Source organism: Diabrotica virgifera, chromosome 3 (genome assembly GCF_917563875.1).
Source record: "Diabrotica virgifera virgifera chromosome 3, PGI_DIABVI_V3a".
NCBI classification, from domain to species: domain Eukaryota; kingdom Metazoa; phylum Arthropoda; class Insecta; order Coleoptera; family Chrysomelidae; genus Diabrotica; species Diabrotica virgifera.
In genome coordinates, this window is record NC_065445.1 from 17,120,989 (window position 1) to 17,148,735 (window position 27,747).

Consider the following 27,747-nt stretch of genomic DNA (forward strand, 5'->3'; position numbering starts at 1 on the left):
ATCAAAATGTTCAATGTTTTTTAAATGTATTAATTTTTTTCAAATCCTGAAAAAATTAATAAGAATTTTAAAAAAATTAAACGCAGCATGAAAGATTACATTATTTCTGAGGGAAGAACATCCCTGAAAACTTCTATAATGTTAATTTGAATAAGTTACGGGGGTGAACATAAAAAGGAAAATTTAGTGTTATTAATTGCAAATATTTCATTCAAATGAAACTTTTTATTTATTCTAAGAGACTTTCGGCCCTCGGTAATAACGCAATCTTTCATTCTGCGTTTAAATTTTTTAAAAATACTTATTAGTTTTCACAGGATTCGAAAAAAATAAATATCTACATTTAAAAGTTTTCAATTAAAACACATTGAAAAATTTGACTTTTATGTGGCACTCATTGTATTATTAATTTTCTTATCTTAATTGGCAACTAACATGTCTATCTCGACAAAAAAGTATATATCTACTAAATAAATTATTTTTCGAACTCTTTCAAACTAGTTTGACAAACAGTTTTAATTTTCAAACTTGTACAATTGACCAGTTTGACTTGACTTGAAATATTTTTCAGAAGGATTGACTTGAGTTTGACTTGAAATTAAGTCAAACTCAAGTCAAGTTCAAACATTCAAGTCAAACTTGTGCAACTCTAATCAGGAGGCACATATGCTGCTCTCTCTGACCCAACTAGGACAAACCCCGGCGTGCAGTCACGGATTGCAGCGAACGAAATGGCAGGGATGCCCTAGCGGCAACTGCTATCAAAAAACTAAGTTTTCAATCTAATAGCACATAAAACAACATCCAAAAATGTTATTCTACATCCTACCAGACTGAAAACAATGGGACAAACAATACATATTTAATATTGTTTAAAATTCTGAGACACATAATTTCTGCTGATTCTACAAAGCCGAGTAATAAATAATCCTCTTGTAAATTCACGTACTCGTATTGTTTATTGGAGATTTAACTAATTCACGAAATGAAAACTATTCTTATCAACATGAAATTAACCAACAAATTTCCAGTAAGAAGTACGTTTTCATTTGATAACAAAAATCGTCCAAGAAAGATTAACGCTTACCTTATTACACTTTGCACGGCTATAAGAACTTATATAGGTATGTATTCTATCTTTGACGTCCCAAAAACTACTTACTACGTAAGGATAAATTACAGTAGTTATATGCTGCAATCCCTCATTATAATACAGTATGCGGCAAAATAAACAGTACAGTAAAACCTCGATACAACGGACCTCTATTTAACGGACTTCGGATATAACGGACAAAACATCCGATCAAAAAAAAATTAATGCAAAAAAATATGAAAAATCAAATTCTGAAAGAAAAATCAGCAATGACAGGATCTCGGCACCGCTTTATGCTAATCCCGATAGATCGCATGGATTGACTGCTATAATTGTTGACAAATCTCGTAAACCTAGAGTTGTCAAAGATAAAATGCATCATCTGCCCGTTTAATATTATAGCTCTAATAAGGCATGGTTCACCACAGATATTTTCAAAAATTGGATTTTAAAGAATTTGTACCTGCAGTGAGAAAATTTCAAGAGAAGAAACTGGAAATGCCACCGAAAGAGGTGAAATGTTTATTCATTTTAGACCACACTCCTGCTTATCCCCCTGAAAATATTCGTCATTCAGAAGATGGCAACTTTAATTGTATAATTCTGCCAAAAAATACATCGCTTATTCAACCCATGGATCAGTGAATAATTTTGTCAACCAAATGAGTATATTGCAGCAAGTTTTTAGATGAGGTAGAAAAGTAAAAAAGTAGCAAAAAAAGAATGTGTGTGTACTTTGTACGCACGTAAGAAGATATTCTTCTATTATATAATAGGTAATTTAAACGAAGTAAATATACTTAAAAGGTTATTTGTACTTATTTTATTTAAAAATCAAACTAACTTTCTTATCTACCACTTTCAAAAAAGAAGAATATCTTCAAAAATTATATAATAATACACTTACAATCATAAAATCTATAAAAAAAATTAAGGGCACTCGTGGGAGTGCCGACAGAAGTGAAAACTTCTTATAGTATATACATTACGAGCTCAATGCTTTTACCCCATCCTAAAAGAAGTGCTGTACCTATATCATATACGATATGCGCGATGCGTATGCCCTATGCTATTAATGTATACATACACATAATTTATATATGTACAAAATTGATTTCAGCGAAGTGATGACCATAAAGAAATTTTCAATTCAAAAATTTATTTCGTCGAAGCGATAACGGTCGCTAATTTAATAATTTTCCCCATCCAAAAAGTGCACAACGTCCCTCAAGAAGTTTTCACTTCAAATATTTATTTCGTCGAAGCGATGATAGTTGCTAATTTATTACTTTTTTACATCGAAATAGTGCACAACGTCCCTAAATAAGTTTCACTTTAAATATTTATTTCGTCGAAGCGATTACGGCCCTAATTCTATACTTTTCCTCCATACAAAAAGTGCACAACGTCCCTAAAAAAGTTTTTACTTAAAAAATGTATTTCGTCGAAGCGATTAATGTCGCTAATTTAATAATTTTTCCTTATCCAAAAAGTGCACAACGTCCCTCAAAAAGTTTTCATTTCAAAAATTTATTTCGTCGAAGCGATGAAGGTTCGCTAATATAATATTTTCCCCATCCAAAAAGTGCACAACGTCCCTCAAGAACTTTCCACTTCTAAAATTGATTTCATCGAAGCGATGATGGTCGCTAATTTAATACTTTTTTCCATCGAAAAAGTGCACAACGTCCCTAAAAAAGTTTCACTTCAAATATTTATTTCGTCGAAGCGATGGATGACAGTCCCTAATTCAATACCTTTCGCCCATCCAAAATGTGCACAACGTCCCTAAAGAAGTTTCACTTCAAATATTTATTTCGTCGAAGCGATGACGGTCCCTAATTTAGTAATTTATCCCCATCCAAACGTCCCTAAAGAAATTTTTGACTTCAAACATTTATTTTGTCGAAGCGATAAAGGTCGCTAATTTAATATTTTTCCCCATCCAAAAACTGCACAACGTCCCTCAAGAAGTTTCCACTTCAAAAATTGATTTCATCGAAACGACGACGATCGCTAATTTAATACTTTTTTCCATCGAAAAAGTGCACAACGCCCCTAAAGAAGTTTCACTTCAAATATTTTTTTCGTCGAAGCGATGGCGGTCTCTAATTCAATACTTTTCCCCCATCCAAAAAGTGCACAACGTCCCTCAAGAAGTTTTCACTTTACAAATTTATTTCATCGAAGCGATGACGGTCGTGATGACGGTCGATAATTTAATACTTTTTTCCATCCAAAAAGAGCACAACGTCTCTAAAGAAGTTTTCACTTCAAATGTTTATTTCGTCGAAGTGATGACGGTCGCTTATTTATTACTTTTTCCCCATTCAAATTTAATAATATTTCCCCATCCAAAAAGTGCACAACGTCCCTAAAGAAGTTTTCACTTCAAAAATTTATTTCGCCGAAGCGATGACGGTCGCTAATTCAATACTTCTTCCCCATCTAAAAAGTGCACAACGTCCCCAAAAGAAGTTTTTACTTTAAAAATTTATTTTGCCGAAGCGATGACGGTCGCGATGACGTTCGCTAATTCAATACTTTTTCCCTATCTAAAAAGTGCACAACGTCCCTAAAGAAATTTTCACTTCAAAAAATTATTTCGTCGAAACGATGACGGTCGCTAATTTAATACTTTTTCCCCATCCAAAAAGTGCACAACGACCCTTAAGAAGTTTTCACTTCAAAAATTTATTTCTTCGAGGCGATGACGATCTCAACGGCGGTCGCCAATTTAATACTTTTTCCCATCCAAAAAGTGCACAACGTCCCTAAAGAAGTTTTAACTTCAATACATATATGTACAAAATATTTATTTCGCCGAAGAGATGACGGTCGCGATGACGGTCGCGAAATAAATCCTTTTTTTCTATAGAAAAATAGGTTTTACATTTATTTTAAATTTTAATACTTCTACACAATTTATATCTCGGACATACACATAAAATATATATATATATATATATATATATATATATATATATATATATATATATATATATATATATATGTACCTACAAAATTTATTTCGCCGGAGAGATGACGGTCGCTATGATGGTCGCGAAATTAATCTTTTTTCCCCATCGTAAAATAGGTTTTATATTTATTTTAAATTTAATACTTCTATACAATTTATATATACATACACATAATAAATTAATATATATACAAAATTTATTTCGCCGAAGAGATGACGGTCGCTATGATGGTCGCGAAATTAATCTTTTTTCCCCATCGTAAAATAGGTTTTATATTTATTTTAAATTTAATACTTCTATACAATTTATATATACATACACATAATAAATTAATATATATACAAAATTTATTTCGCCGAAGAGATGACGGTCGCTATGATGGTCGCGAAATTAATCTTTTTCCCCATCGTAAAATAGGTTTTACATTTATTATAAATTTAAATACGTCTACACAATGTATATTATATATACATACACATAATATATAGCATGAGCGATGACGGTCGCAATGACGGTCGCAATGACGGTCGCGATGAGGGTCGCGATGACGGTCGCGAATTCAATGCTTTTTCCCCTATCCAAAGAAAGTGCACAACGTGCCTAAAGAAGTTTTCACTTCAAAAAATAAAACAATAATAACTTGCTTGGGGCTTGAACCCACTTCACGTCTACGGCACCGTACAAAAGTTGACGTCATTTCAAACTGCACCAAACTCTCGTATACGTCATGTGGGAATATACACAAACTAAACGTTTACACCATAAATTTATATGAATTTAATAAAATTATTAGTTTGATTTTTGTCGAAATAAAATACAACAAAATATAGAGTAAGAAAACGATATGAGATGAAGATTTGTAGAAAGTTTGTTCGTAATCAGATTATGTAAATTAAAGCATTGCCTACTAATAGGTAACTACATTATTTTGTTTACATTTTTCAAATAGATAGGTATTGAAACTATTAAGTATTTCCAACTGAAACATTTAGAATTACGTACCTGCGGCTTTTCAAAACTATTTAAAAAGTCACTATAATTATAAATTTGATTTTATTTCTGTCCACACATCAATAAAAACTAATATTATACAATATTTTTGTTTACCGATAACCTCCATATTGAACAATTATTGACAGATCATTTCAAAATTTCAACACCCAATCAGAGCCCGTATAACAACTAATACCATACTGTCGGTGTGCGCATGCGCGCGGATCAATCAAATTTTACCCTCAATCGATTCGCCGCTAAAGAAGAATATCTTCAAAAAGAATGTGTGTGTACTTTGTACGCACGTAAGAAGATATTCTTCTATTATATAATAGGTAATTTAAACGAAGTAAATATACTTAACAGGTTATTTGTATTTTATTTAAAAATCAAACTAACTTTCTTACCTACCACTTTCAAAAAATTTTATTAAAAGAACCAAAAATAAAAAAAATATATGAATCGCCCAGGATTTGAACCCGCGTCATTCCAATCTCAGAGCTAACGCATTACCAACTACTTCAGCGAGGTCCTTGTAATTGACATGTACGTTTCGGATATAATTAAACAACACGGCGACATATAGTGTAAAAATGTTATGCTTACATAATATTTTATTATTTTACTACAGAGAAACACAAATCCAAAAACACAAAAATTATAATAAATAATACATTTCCTAAAAACACTAATATATTCTTTTAATGACTTATTTGCACGGTTACAGATACATACATACCTATCTTGAAAGATTAGCAATGAACTACATACTGTCTGTGTACATACTGTCTGCGCAGGCGCGCAGATTTATGTACAATTTTACCCTCAATCGTATCGCGCCTAAACAAGAATATCTTCAATAAAACTAGATTCCTTTTTTAACGTGCAGATTTGTACACTGTATCTAGATACAGTACATATTTTCAAAAAAAAAATCATTGATTTTAAACCTATTTTTATATAACGGACTTTCGGCTTTAACGTACATCCTGTCCCCCCAATTAGTCCGTTATATCGAGGTTTTACTGTACTCTGGTACAAAAAAATCTTTAATTCCAGTCCGCAATTCCGGAATGTCAGAAGGTGAATCGGTCTGCCCCCTTCAGCATTTTTTCTGCAAAAACTGAGAGCCATCCTAAAGCACCTAATATTAACACGATACTCAAATAAGTTGTAACGATTTGTACTGTATATTTGTACTGTTTATTTTGCCACATACCTTTATTGTCCTAAATATTTACATTTCAAACTTGAGATAGATTTCTTGTTTCTGCGTCCGACGTTCAACTTCTGCACTGCATTTTGTCTGGAACCACATACTCTTCAGGTACCTACCTGATTATTCCTGTTGTTGAACTTCTGGACATATTTTCCTGTAAGTAAGTTTTCGCACCTTGCATACTTTCTTGATTGGTTGTCTTAGGCAACCACCTGGCTAGACTCTGATGAGATGATTGATCAGTCGATATTTTTCTCTCTACATCATCTGTATACGATTTCTTGCGAGGATGTCTCTGGTCTTAAGGAGTCCTCATGTGGTTTGTTAAAAGAAGTACCTTTAGGCTATTGATTAGGTTCAACATAAGAGAGCTAAAAGGAAATACAACGTTAACGTGGTTTTATTGTTTCATATTTTCAATGCACCTCTAAATATTAAAAAACAGCGGAGTGCTACCATTTAAAGGGGTGCGTTTTGAGAAAGGGGTGAATTAGTCCCTAGGCACAGGGTACATTAGGGTGAGTTATATGCACTTTCGGTACGAACACGTCTACAGAAAAATTATTTTCCTCTATGCATCTTCTGTTTCCCTCTCTTCTTGGTCTTTTACATTTACCATACATTTCCTTGGTTCTCTTCTGCTTTTCTGATGTTTTTGTGCCATTTGCTTTCGTTGAAGCTTCTGAGTCTTGTTCTAACTTTTTCGGATACTACGTCTCTGTAAATCTTGAATTCTCTTCTTCTTGTCCTTTCGTATGCTTTTCTGGTCATGTTTCTTTCCTTTATGACTTCTTTTATCTCTTTTAGTTATTAATTATTAGTCCTTTGTTGTTCGTGAATTCTCTTGGAATGTTGTTTTCCGTTGCTCGTTGAATTCTTGTTGTGATTTCCACTATTTTTCTTTCTGTTTCTTCTACGGATTCGAATTCTCTCTTCTTATTTCGTTTAAATGTCTTCTGTAGTTTGGCCACTTTGCTTCTTTCCAATTCCATCTTTCTACTTTTTTTTATTGTTGGGAGGTCTACTTTTTAGGAAATAATTCCTGTCACCGGTTTTTTGTTGGTACTTCACTCGTAGTGTGTTCACACACCATCCATTATTGCATCCTTGCCTTGGTGATGAAAAAGGTTGAATGTGGAGTCATTGTATTTTGGATTTGGAATGATTCTTGTTGGTTCATCCGGTGTGAAAATCATCCTATCTCTCAGGTCTCAGGAGTTGTTTGGCCCCGATATAGGTCTGGATCCCGCGTATGAAAAAAAAGTTGATTAATAGCAAGCTGAAAATTTGTTAATAGCTTAAGGGTGTCTAGTCGGACAAACTTTGATATATGGGAACACTGGAACAGGGGAAGTTTTAATTGTGGAACAGGAACAGGTTAAAAATTTGGAACGGTCAGACCACGAAAACGGCACATGTATTTTGTCCGACAGAACAGACTTAAACTCTCCAAACAGAGATTAAACTCTCATGCAAAAATCAGACTGCTATTTATCACCAAATGGGCGTTTTAATGAGTGGAACATGTAGAATATGTCAAATGACAGGAATTATGACAGGTGATAAATAGCAGTCTGATTTTTGCATGAGAGTTTAATCTCTGTTCGGAGAGTTTAAGTCTGTTCTGTCGGACAAAATAAATGTGCCGTTTTCGTGGTCTGAACGTTCCAAATTTTTAACCTGTTCCCCAATTAAAACTGCCCCTGTTCCAGTGTTTCCATATATCAAAGTTTATCCGACTAGACACCCTTAAGCTATTAACAAATTTTAAGCTTGCTTTTAATCAACTTTTTTTTCATACGCGGGATCCAGACCTATAGCTGGTGGGCTTTGTAAGACGTTTGGGACGCGTAAATAACACCAACTAACGCCATTATTATATGAATCGACTAATATGATGCGTATAATTATCGCTACGTAAAATTCCCCCTTATAAATAGCTTACCTATAACATTAAAAACAAATTCCAACTTAAAGAAAAATAATACTGAAATTGTATTAGGTTAAAGTGCGTACGCATTAGGAACTTACAAAAATAGTACATGTCAAAAAACATTATTTGATTCATTTTTTTATACTTATATTATGTTCTAGGTATGGTTCCAAAACCGACGGGCGAAATGGAGGAAAACGGAGAAATGTTGGGGTAGGAGTACAATCATGGCCGAGTACGGACTCTATGGTGCAATGGTGCGGCATTCGCTTCCTCTTCCTGAGACGATCCTCAAGAGCGCCAAGGAAAACGAAAGCGTCGCTCCCTGGCTGTTAGGTAATGTCTGTATTCATTTTTACCTGATGGCAATTTCATAACAACCACACAGATCAATTTGACGTTGTGTGTATATTTATTTTGTTTCATCGCATAGGCCTCCCTCAGTTTTTTCCAGTGTTCTGTACACTGGGCCGCTTGTAGCCAGTATCCCGCCTTTTTATTTATAGTAGCTTTAATCTTTTTATAGTAGCCTTTATAGTTTCTCGGCCTCCATTCCATGAATTATGATTTGTCGTATCTACAGTCCATCTTGTGTTCTAGAATGGTCTGACCAGTTCCACTTAAGCGTCGTAGCTCTTTCGATGACGTCTTGAACTCGTGATCTTTGCCTGATTTGTTGGTTTGCAATGTCGTCTCGAAGGCTCACGTTCAGCACTGCAAGTTCCATGGCTCGTTGTGTAATTCTGAGTTTATTCGCGGATTTTTGCGTCAGTATTAAAGACTCTGCTCCATAAGTTTGTATGGTATGTTAAACAGTAAATGGTTAAGATCAATTAGTTACCACTATAAACATCCTGGATTAGCCGATAATAGTATAAAAGGCCCGGTTTCAGGTAAAATTTAAATATGTTTTCTGGTAAAATTTGTCAATCTTCATTTCTTAATGTTGATTTAATTGCGTACAATCCAAACTCATTATAATTTCATTAATACAGATTAGGCTTATATTGACGAAACTGTACCGCTAAAAGGGTTTTTCGAATTCGATTGTAGTGCGCGACGGGGTTGCTATTTAATCACCTTTTAAGTGGTTTTCAGGTATTTGTATAATAAGTTTATGGAACTGAAGACCAACCAGTATTAAAATACGATTTCTTGATAAAATTTGTTAGTCTTTATGTATCACGGGAAGTGTTAAGTAGTATTACTCATTTTATTCATTACGTTTTCTATCATTATGTGGCGTCCGTGGGATAGTAATAATGAGGTTTCTTCTAGTGTTCCGGTAAAGAAGAAACATTTATCTCTTTCTGAACTCTTTCTCATAGTCCACGAATACCAGTGCCAATTGTTTGTTTCTGTTATGTGTTGTGTTCTTTCTTTATCATTAGTAATTGGTCGTTAGTGCTGTATCCCGATCTAAATCCAATTTGTTCTCTAGACTTATAATAAGTTTAACTTAGCTTCCAGTATTTTTTGATAATTTTTGTGAAAAGTTTTTATATGTATGAATGATAGCAAACTGATAGGACAGTAGTATTTTTAGATCTGTTATATCTCCTTTCTTGTGTAATAAAACAATGACTGCATTGTTCCATTGAGAAGGGGTTTTTCCTTGGAAGATGAATTCGGTGGAACTCCATCATCGTCAGAGGGTCTGTTATTTTTCATTTCTAAAATTGTCGTTTTGACTTCATATGGTGTTATTTCTGGCATTAATTCTTAATCCTAGTTTGTGATTTAGGACAGGGACTGGTCTTGCATTTCGTTGCTACATTTCGCAATAAAAGGATTCAAATCTGTCTAAGTTTTGACACTGCCAGCTGGGCTTATTCATGACCATTTACGTTGAGGCTTTTTATCGAAAAAGAGTTCATCATGGATAATTTTTTCTGGTGTAAGAAGTTTGCCCTCGTCCATTTCTTTCACTCTATCCATACATAAATATAACAAAATACATATAACACGTCTAAATTGAGATTAAAAATAAATCAAATACATACAACTAAATTATTAGAAGATTTTTGTATTGAAAGTAACAAAAAAAATGCATTGTTTTATTTTTTAATTGTATTTTGAAGAAAAGTTCCGACGTGAAACTGAAACGTCAAATAAGTGAATTTAAAGTTGTGATGTATTTTCATTACATATTAATACCAAAAGGCCATTATTGCTTCATTGTATACGATTCGAATAAAAAATATAAATGAATATAAAAAAATTCATCGTAATATAAGAAACTAAAATAATTTTCGAAACTTAAAATCAATTTGCAAATATTGGTTGTTATAAAATTGCCAGAATATGGTACTATTTACTGATGGTGTTGTTTGAAGTCAAATATTTAAATACCGATCGTATTTTAATGCATTTTTCACAATTTTCTCATCATCATAATCATCACCATCACTATTATAAGACTTACTAATTAAAAAAATAATTAAAATCCTTTTTAAAAGGTATATAATTTATTAAAATTTCCATAAAAGGGCTACATCACAAATTCAAAACGTTTTCCGATCTGAATACAGAGCATCATCAGTGCTAACATGCTAAGCCACCAAAATTGAAAATATATGGGCAAGCACCATTTCAAATGATACAGTCATGGATACATTGAGAAAAATTGTTTTAAATAACATGGATGTTATAGATAATACATGATTAAGCTCCGGGCACCATTTGACTCTCACCGTGAGTTGGGACACTTCCTAAGGTTCAGCTACCTAATATCTTGAACGGTCGATCCAACAAAAAAGTTTTTAAAAAAATGAATTCAAAAATATTCTATGTAGAACATTACAGAAAAGTGTTTGTACATAAACAGTAAAAAGGAATAGGTATAGGAATAAATCAACTTTATTTACCTAATATCCATGCAGAAGAGATTGTGGTGAGTTTGGTATTACCTACAATTATTATTAATTGTGGAATGGGGGAACCACCCCCACCCACAATAAGGTCCAAAATTCATTAAACTTACGCCATAGACAGACAAATTCTACCCAATATACCCGATATTTAAGAAAATTAAGGAAATTTTATGGATCATATTATAAGTTATTACTTATGTCAGTTATGTGGAGGTTTAACTTTTTTATGTTTTTGTTTGATGTTCCATTGGAAGTCCCCTCCCTCCCAATGCATTTCCCCTCCTTATGTATTTATTTCAAGATCCGCTACTAATGCGGATAAATCTGAAGCACTCGTAGGGCATGGTTTTCAAAAAGCTTTTTAAAAAATAAGGATATATAATAAATATATGTTCCCATATAATAAATTAACACAATTAATTTAGGGCAGTCAATGAGGGTATTTGGCTCCGAATTCCATCCTACTACATCGATTTACTTGTTATTTTCACAGTAAGTAGGGAATAGCTCAAGAAACAAAGTCTACCCTATGCCGATGTGCACTTTTATCTTGGGGGCGTTTCTCACCCCTTCTCTGGGGTGAAAATTTTTTTTGGATAAAATAGTCACGGAAGAGGCTAGAGAATTTAATTCTAAGCAAAGACTGTTCCATAATTATCTTTTGAAAACTCAATACTTTTTGTGTTATTCGTGGTTGAAAATTGGCCATTTTCATTAAAAAATGATACCCTTTCGGACGGATTTTTGCGAATAACTTAAAAACTATGCATCTAATAAAAAAACTATATAAAATATTTTTGTAGCTTATAAAAAAACAAGGAAAACAAGGAGAATTATTCCTTCATAAATCTTCTAGTTATATTACAAACAGGGGTATGGTAGGTGAGAAGAGTTTGTTTTTTGGTGCATGCTCAAATCGGTGTATTCACCTTGAAATAACAGAGAAACGGTCGATTTTAGGTATATAAAGGTACTAATAACTTTGGTAGTGCTTGAAAAGGCCTTTAAAATGGGCAGTATTAAATGTAGATTACATTCAAATTAAGCGAGATATGCTGCAAAAAAAATGATGACTAATGTATTTTAAGAAGAAATAAGAAGTATATCTAACCTCTCATCCATCAGAATTTAAATACATCATTTTCCTTCTAAAATACTTTTTATTATAGTGTTATTTCTATGTTAAAAAAGTTGGACTGGTTTAAAATGAAGGATTTTTGGAAAAAGTAAGATCAAAATAAATATAGAGCGCATTTTTAAAATTCTTTAAAAATCTGCCTTTTTCTCCATGTAACTCGAAAATGATAAGAGATACGAAAAAAGATATAATACAAAAATGTAGAGTTTTTTTAGATAAAAATTTCGTTTTATTTTTCATTACTGTATCTGTTACCGTTTTCAAGTTACATGGAGAAAAAGAAGATTTTAAAAGAACATTTAAAAATGCGCTCTATAATTTGAGCTTATTTTTTTCAAAAACCATTCATTTTAAACTCGTCCCACTTTTTTAACATAGAAATAACACTATAATAAAAAGTATTGTAGACGGAAAATGATGCATTTACATTCTGGTGGATGGGGGTTAAAGTTACTTCTAATTTTGTCTTAAAATACATTAGTTATCAATTTTGTTTGCAAGATATCTCGCTTAGTTTGAATGTAATTTACCTTTAATATTGCTAATTTTAAAAGGTGTTTTCAAGCACTACAAAAAGTATTGGTAGCATTATATACATAAAATCGACCGTTTCTCTGTTATTTTAAGTTGAATACACCAATTTGAGCATGTAGCAAAGAAACAAACTTTTTCACCTACCATATCTCTTTTTGTATTATAACTAGAAGATTTATGATGGCAAGTGTATCTTTGTTTTTTTTTATAACCTACAAAAATGTTTTATACAGTTTTTTAGTTAGATGCATATTTTTTAAGGTATTTGAAAAAAAACTGTTCGAAAAGGTGTCATGTTTCAATGAAAATTGCCAATTTTCAACCACGAATAACTCAAAAAGTATCGAGTTTTCAAAAAAAATTATAGAACAGTTTTTGCTTAGAATTAGGTTCTCTAGCGAATTCCGTGGTTATCTTACCAAAAAATTTTCCACCCCTGAGAAGGGGTGGGAACCACCCCCAAGATAAAAGCACACATCGGCATAGGGTAGACTTTAGATAAGGAAATAAGTAGATGCTATTCCCAAAATTTCATTAAAATCCATGCAGTAGGATAGAATTCGGAGGTAATATCCTATTCTTGCTCCCATTGACTGGCGTAATTGGGAATACCAAGTAGGTACAATAAACAGCTGCTTTTTGAAAGTAAAATAGAAGCAAAAGAAAGATAAAAACGTAGAGAACCGACCGAAAGAGAGGTGAAGAATAAGGGTAAAATCAAGATAATATACAAATTACCAAAGGATAAACCACATCCTATTTAAATTACTGATTAATTAAAACAAGCTACACATTTATGCACACCCTGGTATTTTGATAGTTCTCAGTATACACCCCATAATCGTAGTCCCTACCACTTCGACCTCTATCGGCGAATCTAGCACCTAACACAAGGTCAATACTCGCTCCACTCGAAAGCTTCCTCTCTGCTTAGTTTTCAATTTCGCCGCTTGATGTCACTAACCGTCACCAAATCTAACAATTTATTTCATTTTTGAGGGCGGTTATGAAACTTCCTGCTGCAAAGGATACGACATACTACGACAGGCAAATGCACAGCATAATAATATGATGCACCGAAACAGCACAAGCACTGCAGCGGTGGATTGTGGATTTATGAGTTTGTTAGAAATTATGGTCACTGTCGTATGACTTACTCGCAGTTTTCATTGCATAAAACATAAAATAGATTATAGTTTTCGGTTTCTAAAGGATTTATGAGCTAGAATAGTATAAATTTAAACAAATACGTTTATGTGATTTTAACCATATACACATTTGCAATATTTGCATATACGTCACAAAATACTACATCCCAAAATCACAATAACTTAAAATTAAGTAATAGATTGTCTAATCCTAATCATCAATTTAAAAGACGACCAGAAACGTTTTTCTAGATTTATTTATACCGGATGTTTCATTAATACAGGGTGTAACAAAAATACAGGTCATAAATTAAATCACATATTCTGGGACCAAAAATAGTTCGAATGAACCTAACTTACCTTGGTACAAATATGCACATAAAAAAAGTTACAGCCCTTTGAAGTTACAAAATGAAAATCGATTTTTTCGAATATATCAAAAACTATTAGAGATTTTTTATTGAAAATGGACATGTGGCATTATTATGGCAGGAGCATCTTAACGAAAAATTATAGTGAAATTTGTGCACCCCATAAAAATTTTATTGGGGTTTTGTTCCTTTAAACCCCCCCAAACTTTTATGTACGTCTCAATTAAATTATTATTGTGGTACCATTAGTTAAATTCAATATTCTTAAAACTTTTTTGCCTCTTAGTATTTTTTCGATAATGCAGTTTTTATCGAGTTGAGGCCTATTTTTTAATATGTTTACATAAAAATGTTATGGGGGTTTTGTTCTTTTAAACCCCCCAAATGTTTGTGTACGTTCCAATTAAAATATTACTGCGGTACCATTAGTTAAACACAGTGTTTTTAAAACTTTTTTGCCTCTTTGTATTTTTTCGAGAAGGCACCTTTTATCGGGATGTGGCTTCTTTTTTAATATGGTTCAAAATATACCTAAAAATGTAAGTCATACATAAATTTTCATATTACTACCAAGTCTCCATAATCGTACACCCATATACAAATATGTGGTGGATTTGACAAATATTCAAAATATCTCGATAAAAACTGACTTTTCGAAAAAGTACTAGGAGCCAAAAAAGTTTTAAAAACAGTGTGTTTAACTAATGGTACTACAATAATAATTTAATTGGAACGTACACAAAAGTTTGGGGGGGGGGGGTTTAAAGGAACAAAACCCCCATAAAATTTTTATGGGGTGTCCAAATTTCACTATAATTTTTTTTAAGATGCTACTGCCATAAGAATGCCACATGTCCATTTTAAATAAAAAATCTCTAATAGTTTTCGATATATTGGAAAAAATTGATTTTCATTTTGTAACTTAAAGGGGCTATAACTTTTTTTACGTGCACATTTGTACTAAGGTAAGTTAGGTTCAATCGAACTATTTTTAGTCTCAGAATATGTGATTAAATTTATGACACTGTTAAAGTAGTCAAATATTTTCTCGCAAAATGTTTCTTTTTACTACTACTATATATCGGTGTATAATGTTCTCCGACTTCCAATCGCCACTTTGTCCGGTTGTTTCATATTCATAGGTCCTTTTCTATGTTTCTTTCTCTGAGACAAAGGCCTTCGCTCCAACTTTTTCTTCGCTACATCTTTTTGTGTTTCCCTCTGATTGCCAATTTTAGTATTTCCTTTAGTATTCGTTGTTCATCCATTATTTGTGTATGTCCGAACCAGATAAGTCGTTTAGTTGATAAGTCATCTGTAATTGTTCGTTTGATTCCCATTATTTCTCTAATGTTATCATTAGTAATCCTTTCTTTTCTAGATATATCTGCTGCTCTTCTCCAAAAATCCATTTCCGTTTGAAACTTCCTGCTGCAATTTTTGAAGGACAAGACAGACAAATGCACAGAAACAGCGTATATAAGCACTGCAACGGTGAATTTATGAGTGTGCTAGGAATTATGATCACTGTCACACTGTCGTATGACTTACTTGCAGTTTCCGTTACATACAACGTAAAATAGATTACAGTTGTCAGTTTTTAAAAGATTTATGTGCAGGAAAATGATATACATTTAAAGAAATTACATTTATGTGATTTTAACTGTATGGGACCATCCATAAACTACGTCGTTGAAAAGGGGGAGGGGGTCTTTGCTTATTATGACGGTATACGACAGGGGGAGGGGGCCATGCGTGCACATCCGACGTCATTTGATGTTCACGAATATAAAAAATACCCTATTTTAGAATTAACAAGAATTAGTAGGTGTATTACTTTTATCGCATACCTTTCATTTCGTTTTTATCACTTACAGCCTTAATAATATTACTAGCAGTTTTGTACAGAATAACAAACAATAAAACATTGTTCTATATATTTAAACAAACGCTTCTATACAGAACAACGTCTGAAAGCAATAAATATTAAACTGTTAATTTATTTACTGAATACTGTATGTGAAACAATTCTACAAGAATGAACAGAAATAAAAGATTCTATTTTATTTAGGTAGTACATTGTATTTATACTTAATAAAAGAAATGGCACTGAAATAAAAACAAAATAAGTATCAAGGTTTATATGATGCAGTTAAGAGAGCATATCGAAACGACGATAAAAGTATTGTCTTTTGTCCCAATAAAGCTAATTAGTTGTACAGTGAATTGAGAGAAAAAAGTACGCGGATATTAATGAGCTACATATTTAATAAATAAAGTTTGATAGCTAACTTTAAAGAATCCAGAAATATCATGGAATTTAAAAAAAAATCACTAAAAAGGAGGGTCGTGAGTGGCAATTACGACGTCGGTATGAGGGGGGGGGCTCAACTGTAAACGATGCTTTACGACGGAAGGGGGGGGGAGGGTATTGAAAAGTCCGAATTTTTTACGACGTAGTTTATGGATGTTCCCTATCCTCATTTGCATACTAATATCACAAAATTCTACATCCCAAAACCACAATATGTATCTTAAAATTAAGATTCAGTATCATAATACTTGAATCATTAGGTAGAAAGACGACGAACATTTTTGTAAATTAGATATTTATTTATACATATACATGATGTTTTTTAATATTATGGTTGCAAAGTAATCATATTAATATTAGTAGTCGAAATTTGTCAAATATTTTTTCGGGGATTGTTTCTCTTTTCTTCTTCTTCAAGCTCCGATTTTATCGGAGATTGGATATCATTCTGGCAATTATAATTTTATTGGTTACGCGCCTGAATAGTTTACCTAATTGAACTGCATCCAAACTATGCACAGAGATTGTGTAGTCACGAGATTTTACGTCCTGCTACGCTTCTTCTGTCTTAATTTTGCCCTGCATTATATTTCTTATATCTTGTATTATTCACCCAATGTGCCCCAAGTATTCCAAATTCCTGATTTTTATGGAATTTAAATTCGCATTGTTTTCCGCGTTGTTCGGAAACGTTTGTTTTGCGATCCATCCATGATATTTTCAGGATACGTCGGTAACATTACATCGAGCATTGATATTGCAATTACTGAAAAGTTTTCTCGGTCTGTAGGCCGTGCAATTTCAATGCGTCATCTTACATATTTCTTTTGTCTCGTTTTTCTAAGTATATTTTCCATCATTAGAAATTATTGGTTTTTGTTGTTCGTTTATTTCCGTCTTCATATTTTCCTTTTTGCGTTGAAATCTTTCAAAGAAATGGCTCACCCGGGGGGGGGGGGGGGGGTTGGAGGTTAAAAAACCTCGCAGGGTATATAGAAAATATATATAGAATAGTAGGAAAATGTAACTTATCTTTCACAAGCAATACAAAAAAATTTTGGTGCCCAAGTCAACCCTTCCCCCAGAGGAAAATTCTGGGTGCGCCACTGTTTCAAAGAGTATACAATTTTTAGTGTTAGGGAGGCTAAAAAAACCTACTTCTCTGAAAAATGTAAAGAAATAGAAGAACTGCAAAACAGATATGACAACTTCAACCTACATAAAAAAAGTCAAAGAACTAGCCGTAATAGGAAATAGAAGAACCTCAAATATATTTCTCGACAAAAATGGAAATATTATAATGGAGACAGAACGAAAACTACGACGATGGAAAGAGTACATCGAGGAACTATTTCATGACCAGAGAGAAGCTAGTACATCCGTGGATAGCCAAACCGGAGATGTGGGCCCAGAGATAACCAAATCAGAGGTTAGTCAGGCAATAGACTCTATGAAAATCAATAAATCTGCTGGTCCAGATGAATTACCTAGCGAGCGGATAAAGTTAGTCAACGAGAAAAATCTGGACATAATAGTAGAACTGTTCAACGCTATCTATACTGCGGGAATCATCCCTAGAGAAATGTTGACATTAGTATTTGTGTGTTTGCCAAAGAAAGTGAATGCCAAAAAATGTGACTACCGAACCATAAGCTTAATGTCACATAGCTTGAAAATTCTTCTGAAAATTATCCACGCCAGCAGAATACACTCTAAACTGGAGCTGGATATTAGTGATACTCAATATGGATTTCGCAATGGTATGGGTACCAGAGAGGCATTAATCTCCTTCAACATGCTGAGACAGAGATGTTTGGATCTTAACCGTCCTCTTTACGTCTGTTGTATAGACTACAATAAAACGTTTGATAAAGTAAAACATGATCGACTCATGGAAATTCTGAAAACTAAAAACCTAGATGAAAGAGATTTAAGACTAATAACACACCTCTATTACAATCAGCGAGCAATAGTAAGAATTGAATAAGAAACATCTGAAGAAATGGAAATAAAGAGAGGAGTCCGGCAAGGCTGCATACTATGACCTCTATTATTTAACGCTTATTCTGAAGAGGTAATGCGAGAAACTCTGGAAGATAAAACAGTCGGCATAAGAGTAAATGGAGTCTTAGTTAACAACATCAGAAATGCAGATGATCAGTAATAACAGCCGATAGTTTACAAGACCTGAAAAGACTCATGAGTAAAATAATAAGGTGTACTAGGGAGTACGGACTCTCTCTCAATATCAAAAAGAGGAAGTTTATGAAAATTAGTAAAAACAACCATAATACTATCGAAATCTTGATAGTAGAGGGCCAGCAGATCGAAAGAATAAAAAAGTACACTTACCTAGGAACACTTATAACAGAAAATAATGACTACACTACAGAAATCAAAGTCGGAATCGAAAAAGCACGTTCTAATTTTATGAAAATAAAAAAGCTCCTATGTAGGAAAGATTTAACATTAGCTCTTAAAGTAAGCCTAACAAAATGTTACGTATACAGTGTACTATACTATGGAGTAGAATCATGGACGTTAAATGTAGAGACAATGAGATGACTTAAGGCCTTTGAAATGTGGACCTATAGAAAAATTATTAGGGGTTCCTGGGTAGATAGAGTTAAGAACAACGAAGTACTAAGAAGAATAGGTAAAGATAAGGAAGTTCAACTTACAATTAAAGAAAGAAAACTAGGAATGGTTCTAAGGTCATTTTTTTCTGACCTATGTTATTGCAAAAAAATGCTCTCTGGGATAAACAATTTGAATAAAATTTAAACAATTGAATGAATCGCTTTGAAAATTTTATCACATATTAAGCATCAAAGAACCCTCATTTGACAAAAATGTCAAAGCTCTACACTAATTTTTATAAAAGTTATTAAGAAAATATGTTTTTTTGCAATTCCGACCTTTTTTTGCAATTATATTAACAATAAATGAGTATATCAAACTTTGTAATACGTCATTTTAAAGCTTTTTCCGTAAAAAAGATATTTGTACTAAAAAAAATCATAAGTTTCACTGCTTTCCGTTGATTTGAAAAAAAAGGGGAAATGCCATTTTTTGACAGTTAATTGTTTATAAATGAAAATGGCCGCCAGATCCTACGCAGGAAATAGTTACAATTTGTTCCTATAGGTATTACTTGTCGAAAAAACGCTTCAGTACCCTGGCTGCTGAAGTGTCACGAACAGGGTATATTTTTGTCTTATTACCCTGGCCTATTATAATGATACTTCGTATCAATACAATAAACAACAACAAAGGGAATCATGTTGATGACACTTTTTACAGCAGTTGTTGGGTGTATTTATTTTTGTCATAGAGTATGACGAACCATTTTATGACTTCAAACAGCACACATCCAATATAAAACGGTACTTACCATAAAATTTATCATTTCAGGAATGCATCGAAAGTCCCTCGAAGCAGCCGAACACTTAAAAGAAGACAACAATAACAGCGATCACGAAGAAACCACATCTATGCGTACCGAAAACAGCGACACAAGTGCCACCTCGAGCCAACCCCCGATCTCCCAACCGAACCACGTGACTACAGGTAGTAGTGGGGAGAAGGAAACGTCACCGCCGTCATACCCGGAAGATCCCGAAGCGTTCCGGAACAACTCGATCGCCTGCTTGCGCGCTAAAGCGCAAGAGCACAGCGCCAAGTTGATGAATCACAATCTCATGATGCAGATCAGGCCTGGCCCGACGACGAATTGTGATGCGAACGCTAATAATCTCCAGGTAGGGAGCCAGGGGGAGGCTCATGGGGTTTTCTGACAGGGAGAAAACGAAGGGTCTGGATAATAAATTGTATTGTAATTATTTTTTTAAGTCGTGGTATGTTAGATATTCGGTGTTATTTCTAAATAATAGTGAAGGTATTAGGCGGACTTCTTATTTGTTAGAACTTTCCTCCTGTTTATCAAAGCTCTATAAAACTGAAGTAGATTTGACTATTCACGTTATCTTTCTTAATGTGGTAGGTATATTTTTATGCAATGTCAAACGGAAAACATAAAGATAAACTAAAATATTGCGCATTATTGTTTGAAAGGGTTTAAAGAATGTGCCACATTTTTCTGACTGTTAATTTTCAACATCTTATAAATTAAAAATGGCGGATTTCCTGTGACTGTCTCAAAGTTGACGGCTTATAATAGATTTTGTACTAAAATTCACCTGTTTAGTACCTATACTAGTAACTACTTATATTATGAACTAAAAATTCTATAAAGAAATAACCGAATGGCAGCAGTTTAAAGATGAAATTTCCAATTTTTTTGCAATTTTTGGCAATTTGACAAACGAAAAAGGTAGAAAAAATTAAAATTATAGTGTTATTTTAGTTCACGTGATAATCACACGTGTGACAAATACTTGGTTAAAATTTCGGAAGGATCAGTCAAATAGATTTTAAGATGTTAGTATTACCTTTAAACCTTTAAACCAATATAACCTTTAAACACATTTTTCTCAAAATATCTTTTTTACATGCAGTGACCACAATTTCTCAAAAACTATTTGCACGGTCCTTCTGAAATTTTAACCTATTTTTTACGCAATTGGGTAGGTATCGGATAAACTAAAATAAGGCTATAATTTTATTATTCTTCCTTTTTCGGTTTTCGCAAATAAAAAAATGCTATCTTAAAACTGCTACCTTTCGGTCATTTTTCATTGAATTTGTTATTTTTTTAATTCATACCGTAGGTAGTTACTAGTATACTACATAGAGATTTTTGTGGATTTTATGTTTCAGATAATTCCTTAGTACAAAATCGCTATCTATTTTGGGATAATCACAGGAAATCCGTCATTTTGAATTTATAAGATGTTGAAGATTAGTAAAATTTTTTTTTGTATATTTTAAGAGTGCTTTTATTAAGCCAAAAAAATGTGGAATAAAGACATAATAAATTCCAAAATAAATAATTTTATTTTGGAATAAAATGCGTTATTATCCGTAGAAAATTTTATTCACGATCACTAGTGCATCTAAATGTAATATATTTATTTATAGAAGCTGTGAAAAAAGAGTTCTTGAAAGATTAATCATATATATCCAATCAAAAAACGCTCAAAACACACAGTATTGTATTATATTGCCAAGAAAAAACTATTATTCGAAAGTGATTATGATTATTAAATTATTTTTAAAATAAATAATTTATACACGAAATCCATGTTATCATTGGCAAGAAAAATTAAAAATAAACTAGTATATAAAAATTTAGGGAAAGATTTAAAGATAATTATTTAAAATGCATCCAATATTTAATTAGGTATTTTAAATTTGACAGCTAGAAGAAAAAACCAAAACACGTTAAAAGTTAAATCCTTAAAAAATGTTAAAAGTGGAAAAAACACATCTAAAGAAAATATAGAAGCCACTATAATTTATATACTTTAAATAAAATGAGTTGATATACAAAAACTTTAATCCTTTTATTGAACCGATATAATATACCTACACCTAATTATTTACCAAAACCCCCTGCAGAGTTTTGTCTACAGTTTATAAAATACATAATTTTCAACTTAAAATTATCAAAGTTATAATATGATGAAATTATAAAAACATTCTTAGGTTTATTTACAATTATTACAATTCTATTTACCCCGTGGGCTACACAAGTGCAATGCATTATTAAGGTACTAGGGTTCCAATCAACAAATTGCCCTCTAATTCCCGCTTAAAGAAGATAGGGGATACTCTGAATTCCTTGTTCAATTATTCAACCATTCAACCAACCATTCAATCTTGTCCAACCTGACCAGGAATGAAATGATATAAAAAGTTGAGAACTAAAAACAATAACAAAGGGAAGAAAAACAACTTAAAATAAGGTGCTATGCAGACGAGGTAATAGATGCTGCTCTTAAAGATGATGCTGTGATTTACAACGTATGCTGCACCAATTTAATATAACCCTTAGAAAATTGAACATGTTAATTTCCCCAAAAAGACAAAATGCATAGTTATAACAGCAAAAGGATAGAATAGTAAATTAGAGCTGGAGGGTCAGATAATAGAACAAGTGAAAAAGTTTTAATATCTAAGCATCTCACTATATTTATATATCTACAGTATGCGGCAAAATAAACAGTACTTAAATGAATATTGAAATGATTATTTATATATTTATAATACATGATATAGCCTTGCAAACATCATTCACGACGACGCACGTTCCCGATAAAACAGATGTAAAGATGCCCTCTGGCCAGTGGCGGATCTACGGGGAGAGAAAATGAGGAAATATCCACCCTAACAAGGTTAAAGAAAAAAAAATTGTTCAAACATAAAAATATATTAGCTCACATGAAACCGAAACCACAGAAAGACAAATTCAACCCAATAAACACGCTAGTTAGGAAAATTAAGGGAACTTAATGCCTATAAGTTATTAAACTGCTCGTCAAAAGTTAGGGATATTGAAAATTCTGCTGAAATTTTATAGTAGATTTTTTCGGAAACAGATTAACGGATTCCGCTAATTTTTTTATATTATTTTAGACTTTTCTTTAGTATTTACACAGGCATGCAAAGGTTTACTCAAACTTTTTTTTGTACTTATACCGGGTGGAAGAAAAGAAATGTTTTTCTTATGTTAAGTTTGAGACGTCCTGTAGGGAGGACGAGGTACAGATGGGAGTATATATCGAAATCGTATTGTAGTCTTATGTTTTGTGAACATTTTGTTTTTTGAATGTTCCTGATATCTTTAGAAATAAAAAAAATAGACGGTTTTGTAATTTAACATGTGTTTTAACCGAAACAAAAGTTTGAGACACCTTGTAGGGAGAAAAAGGCACAAAGTTGAGTATACCTCAGTGGTGTCATGGCAAAATTAGCAGTGCAGGAACGCACTGCTAATTTTTGTTTACAAAACCTAAATTCTCTATTTATTTATTTTTTCTTTTCTCAACCAGTGTGGGAACGGCGTTCCCACGCGTTCCCACACCATGACACCACTGGTATACCTCGATATTTTGTTGTAGTCTCATATTTTGTGAATATTTTATTTTTTTAATTTCTCTGATATCTTTAATAACAAAGAAACTAGACGATATTACTCTTTAATATGTGTTTTAACTGACGACATGCGTCACATCACACATGTGAAACATAGAAAAACCTATTAAAGAATAATACCGTCTAGTTTATTTGTTATTAAAGATAACAGAAAAATTAAAAAACAAAATATTCAAAAAATATGAGACTACAACATAGTATCGGGGTATACTCACCATTGTGCCTTTTTCTCTCTACAAGGTGTCTCAAACTTTTGTTTCGGTTAAAACACATGTTAAATTAAAAAACCGTCTATTTTTTAGTTTCTAAAGATATCAGGGACATTCAAACAACAGCATGTTCACAAAACATAAGACTACAATATTATTCTGATGTATACTCACATTTGTACCTCGTTCTCCCTACAGGGTGTCTCAAACTTAACACAAGAAAAACATATTTTTTTCTTCCACCCGGTATAAATACAAAAAATGAGTTTGAGTAAACCTTTGCACAACTGTGTAAATACTAAAGAAAAGGCTAAAATAAAAAAAATAGCGGAATCCGTCTGTTCGCGAAAAAATCAACTATGAAAATCAGCAGAATTTTCTATATCCCTAACTTTTGACGGGCAGTTTATTTATATATCATTTATGTAATCAGAGTTTATCTTTTTTATGTCTTTTGGTTGGTTTTTCATTGGAAATTCCCCCCTAAAGCAAATTTCCCCTCGCAAGGCAAATTTCTAGATCCGCCATTGCCTCTGGCCCGAAAAAAATCTTTAATTTTAGTCCTCAATTCCGAAATTGCAGACGGTGACCCCTTCAGCATTCCCCATATGTACGCATCTGTTGGCGTTAGTTCTGGTGAGTTTCAAGTTCAAAAAATGATAATTCTTGGACCATTTTCGTGACCTTTTCCTTATGGCCGAACATAGTACTCCATTATAAAAATTTTTTCTGCAAAATTGAGAACCATCCTGAAGTATCTAACATTAACAAGATATTGACCAACGTTATAAAAACGTTCAGAAACCACTCAATATGTTTCGGCACATGACACATACAAATTTGAGGCATACGAATTTCAGTACTGTTTATTTTGCCACATACCGTATATTTATATATTTAGAAAGCTCTAAATAGGAGCGGAAGAGCAACTGAATAGAACAAACAGAGCCGCTGGTTGCCCGAAGTAAAAATATAGGGAAAGAAATGAAAAGTAAAATTTATTAAAAAGTCATCAGATCAATAACGACATACGCATGACCTGACACACAAAGGACAAAAAGATAACGCGAAACAACAGAAATGAGAAGCAAGGAGCAGAAGCGAGAAGCAGAAGGAGAAGCAATAAAATAGTAGAATGGACGATTATTATAAGACGAATGAAAACAAATAGAGTAGGTAGTAAAGACGGCGAGACGAGAGAGAGAGAGACGGTTGCTCAATAGAAAGACCACGAAACCGATGGAACAACTTACGGGAGGGACATTAAAAACAGACAGAGTATGTCTACACAAGAAGAAGAATAAAATAAGAAGTAATTCATCCCATGGTATTTAGATATGTCTTGACTGTTTTGAGACTTATAAACACACTATACGCCGTGGTAATCAATTAATTGAGAGGTGAATATCTAATATTTAGACGCTCTCTACCAAGTTTTTAGGACTTAAAAACGACTGCTATTAAATTTAGAGTACATAATATACTTAGATATATCCATTTTTCTTCAAAAATATTTTTAACAAAGTTAAAAAAGCATACAAATGTTATCTGGCTATTAGTTGATTGCTATAAAGTTAAAAAAAGCTAAAAATAATGGATTTTAATATTTCTTGGTAACATTTAGTATTTGTGCTTCCCGTAAATTGTTGTATTTTGATTTTAGAGTCTTTTCATTCTGATGTTTGGACTCAAATGAAATGAATGCAAGACGCAGGCAATGAAGACAAAAACCATTTGTTTTCATTAACATACAATACAAGTATTCCTAAAATATCCACGTTTCATTAAATTTTATGCTTCAACTTTCACGAACTCGTCATAAAAACCGTAATAAAATATAAAATTTTAGTTATTTAAACTTTGCAACTACCTACAGGAAAGCAGATTATTTTTGCTCGATGATAATATTGCTTACAGGTCAGAAAATGAACGTGAAATACGGCGATACCACGTAATTTTCAGTCTCACCAACAAATTGTATGAACATTTGGATTTATGTCCCCTTACCCTCCAATTCACTTTTAAACTTGTGCCCTTGGTTGCTTTTACTTCAGGGGGTGAAAGCCATCTCTTCTCGAGAGTGAAAAAATATATGTTCAAAATAAGTCCAGAAATGGAATATAACAATACATGAATACATAATCGCCCTGAAAACCTCCCCGACCCAAACTCTTAGAAACAGAACTTTACGGACTCAATGAGAAGAACTTTACCCATATAGCCCGATCAAAGAACAATCTGACCCAAAAAAAAAATAAAGGAAGGATGAAAATTTGGGAATAGGTAGATGAAATTGTCTATTATTATTTTATTATATAAGAAAAAGTTTACAATTCTACATCCCCACCACTTTTCAAAAATGGAGGGGAATACCCCCCTCTCGAAGGTGAAAAATATACATTCAAAATAAGTCCGGAATTGGATAAAATCACTAATTCTAAGCAACTTTTGTTCTATAGAGTTTTTTCCGTAAGTCAATACTTCTCGAGTTATTTGCAAGTGAATATGTTCATTTTTAACAGGAAAAAACATGTTTTTGGACGGTTTTTCGGAGATAATTCAAAAAGTAAGTATTTCAGCGAAAAAAAATATTCTTAGCAAAAATATAGCTTATAAAAAACTGAAAAAAATGGTGTATGCGTGAGTTCTGTAGACCCAGCAGAAGCAGAGTTGTAGCTAATGAAAAGTAGGTTCTTCTTCATCAAATTCCAAATCGAATATTTTAATGTGAAATAACCCAAAACTGAGCATTTTTCGGGGACAATTCATTTCAAATTTTTAAAGTGTTTAAAAAAAGGTTTATTTTTGTTTTTTAAAAAAACTTGTAACATTAAAAGTAAGTGAGTTACGCTCAAAATATTGTTGTTCCCTTTTATTTTTTGGTAAAAAAATCGCGAAAATCACCCCCTAATTAGCATCACAAATAAATTTTATCAACACCTATTCACAAGTTACTTTGCGTATGTATTATTTATATGATCTGTAAGTTTCATCGGTTCAAAGTGCTTATTTTTGAAAAAGCTGTAGTTAAAATGGCCTGAACGAGTAACTAATCACGAGTTTAGGCAAATTTTGAACAACCATGCCATAACCAATTTTTGTCTAACAAGAAAACAAAAAAGAAAAAATATTCAGAAAAGCAAAACATACATTTTATTACTCTTTAAGATTTTTGGTATTACGAATAATTTTTAAGTTAATTCCATGAATAATTCCATTTTTTTCAAAATAAAAAAATGTTTTATTTTAAACCCAATTTTTTTCAAAAATGAGCACTTTGAACCAATGAAACTTATAGATAATATAAATAATACATAAGTAAATTAACTTGTGAAGCGGTAATGATTAATTTTATTTGGGAAGCTAATTAGGGAGTGATTTTCGCGATTTTTGTACCAAAAATAAAAGGGACCAACAATATTTTGAGCGTGACATGATTTTTCCACCTTCCTCAAATAACAAGTCATTTTTTCATTTTCAAATAATTTATTTATATGTATAACTAACAAAATTTAGTTACGCCTGTTCGTGCTTTCTATTACTTGCAAACCAAACGAATGATGAATGAAAAAGACACGGAAAAATCTAAAAGCTGCACCTGTCTATTCCATTTGTTGTTTTTTTTTTCGATAAAATACAGTCGAACCCGCTTATTAGAGTACCGGTTATAGGAATATCCCGGTTTATGGAATATAAATTCGAGGTCCCGAAACGTTTCCATTTACCCTTAAATAAATTTATCCGTTTATTGGAATATGGTTTAGTAACCTAATACCGCTTTTTAGAATAATTTTTTCAGGTCAACAAAATAAATTTTTACGTACAATTTCCTAAAAATTTTAAATTTGCCTGATATAATGGTTTGTCGGTAAGAGCTTCGAAAGC

General features: G+C 32.5%; 2 protein-coding genes across 2 annotated transcripts in view; one reads left to right on the top strand and one right to left on the bottom strand.

The window, feature by feature from the left end:
• The window catches only part of LOC114328885 (uncharacterized), a 128,572-nt gene that overhangs the window by 33,526 nt on the left and 67,299 nt on the right, over positions 1-27,747 (bottom strand). The window lies entirely within an intron of this gene.
• On the top strand, positions 1,007-20,394 carry LOC114328434 (visual system homeobox 2-like). Its single transcript, XM_050646212.1, has 3 exons — positions 1,007-1,030; positions 8,381-8,555; positions 20,012-20,394. The coding sequence occupies exons 1-3, from the start codon at positions 1,007-1,009 to the stop codon at positions 20,392-20,394; spliced, it is 582 nt and encodes a 193-aa protein (XP_050502169.1).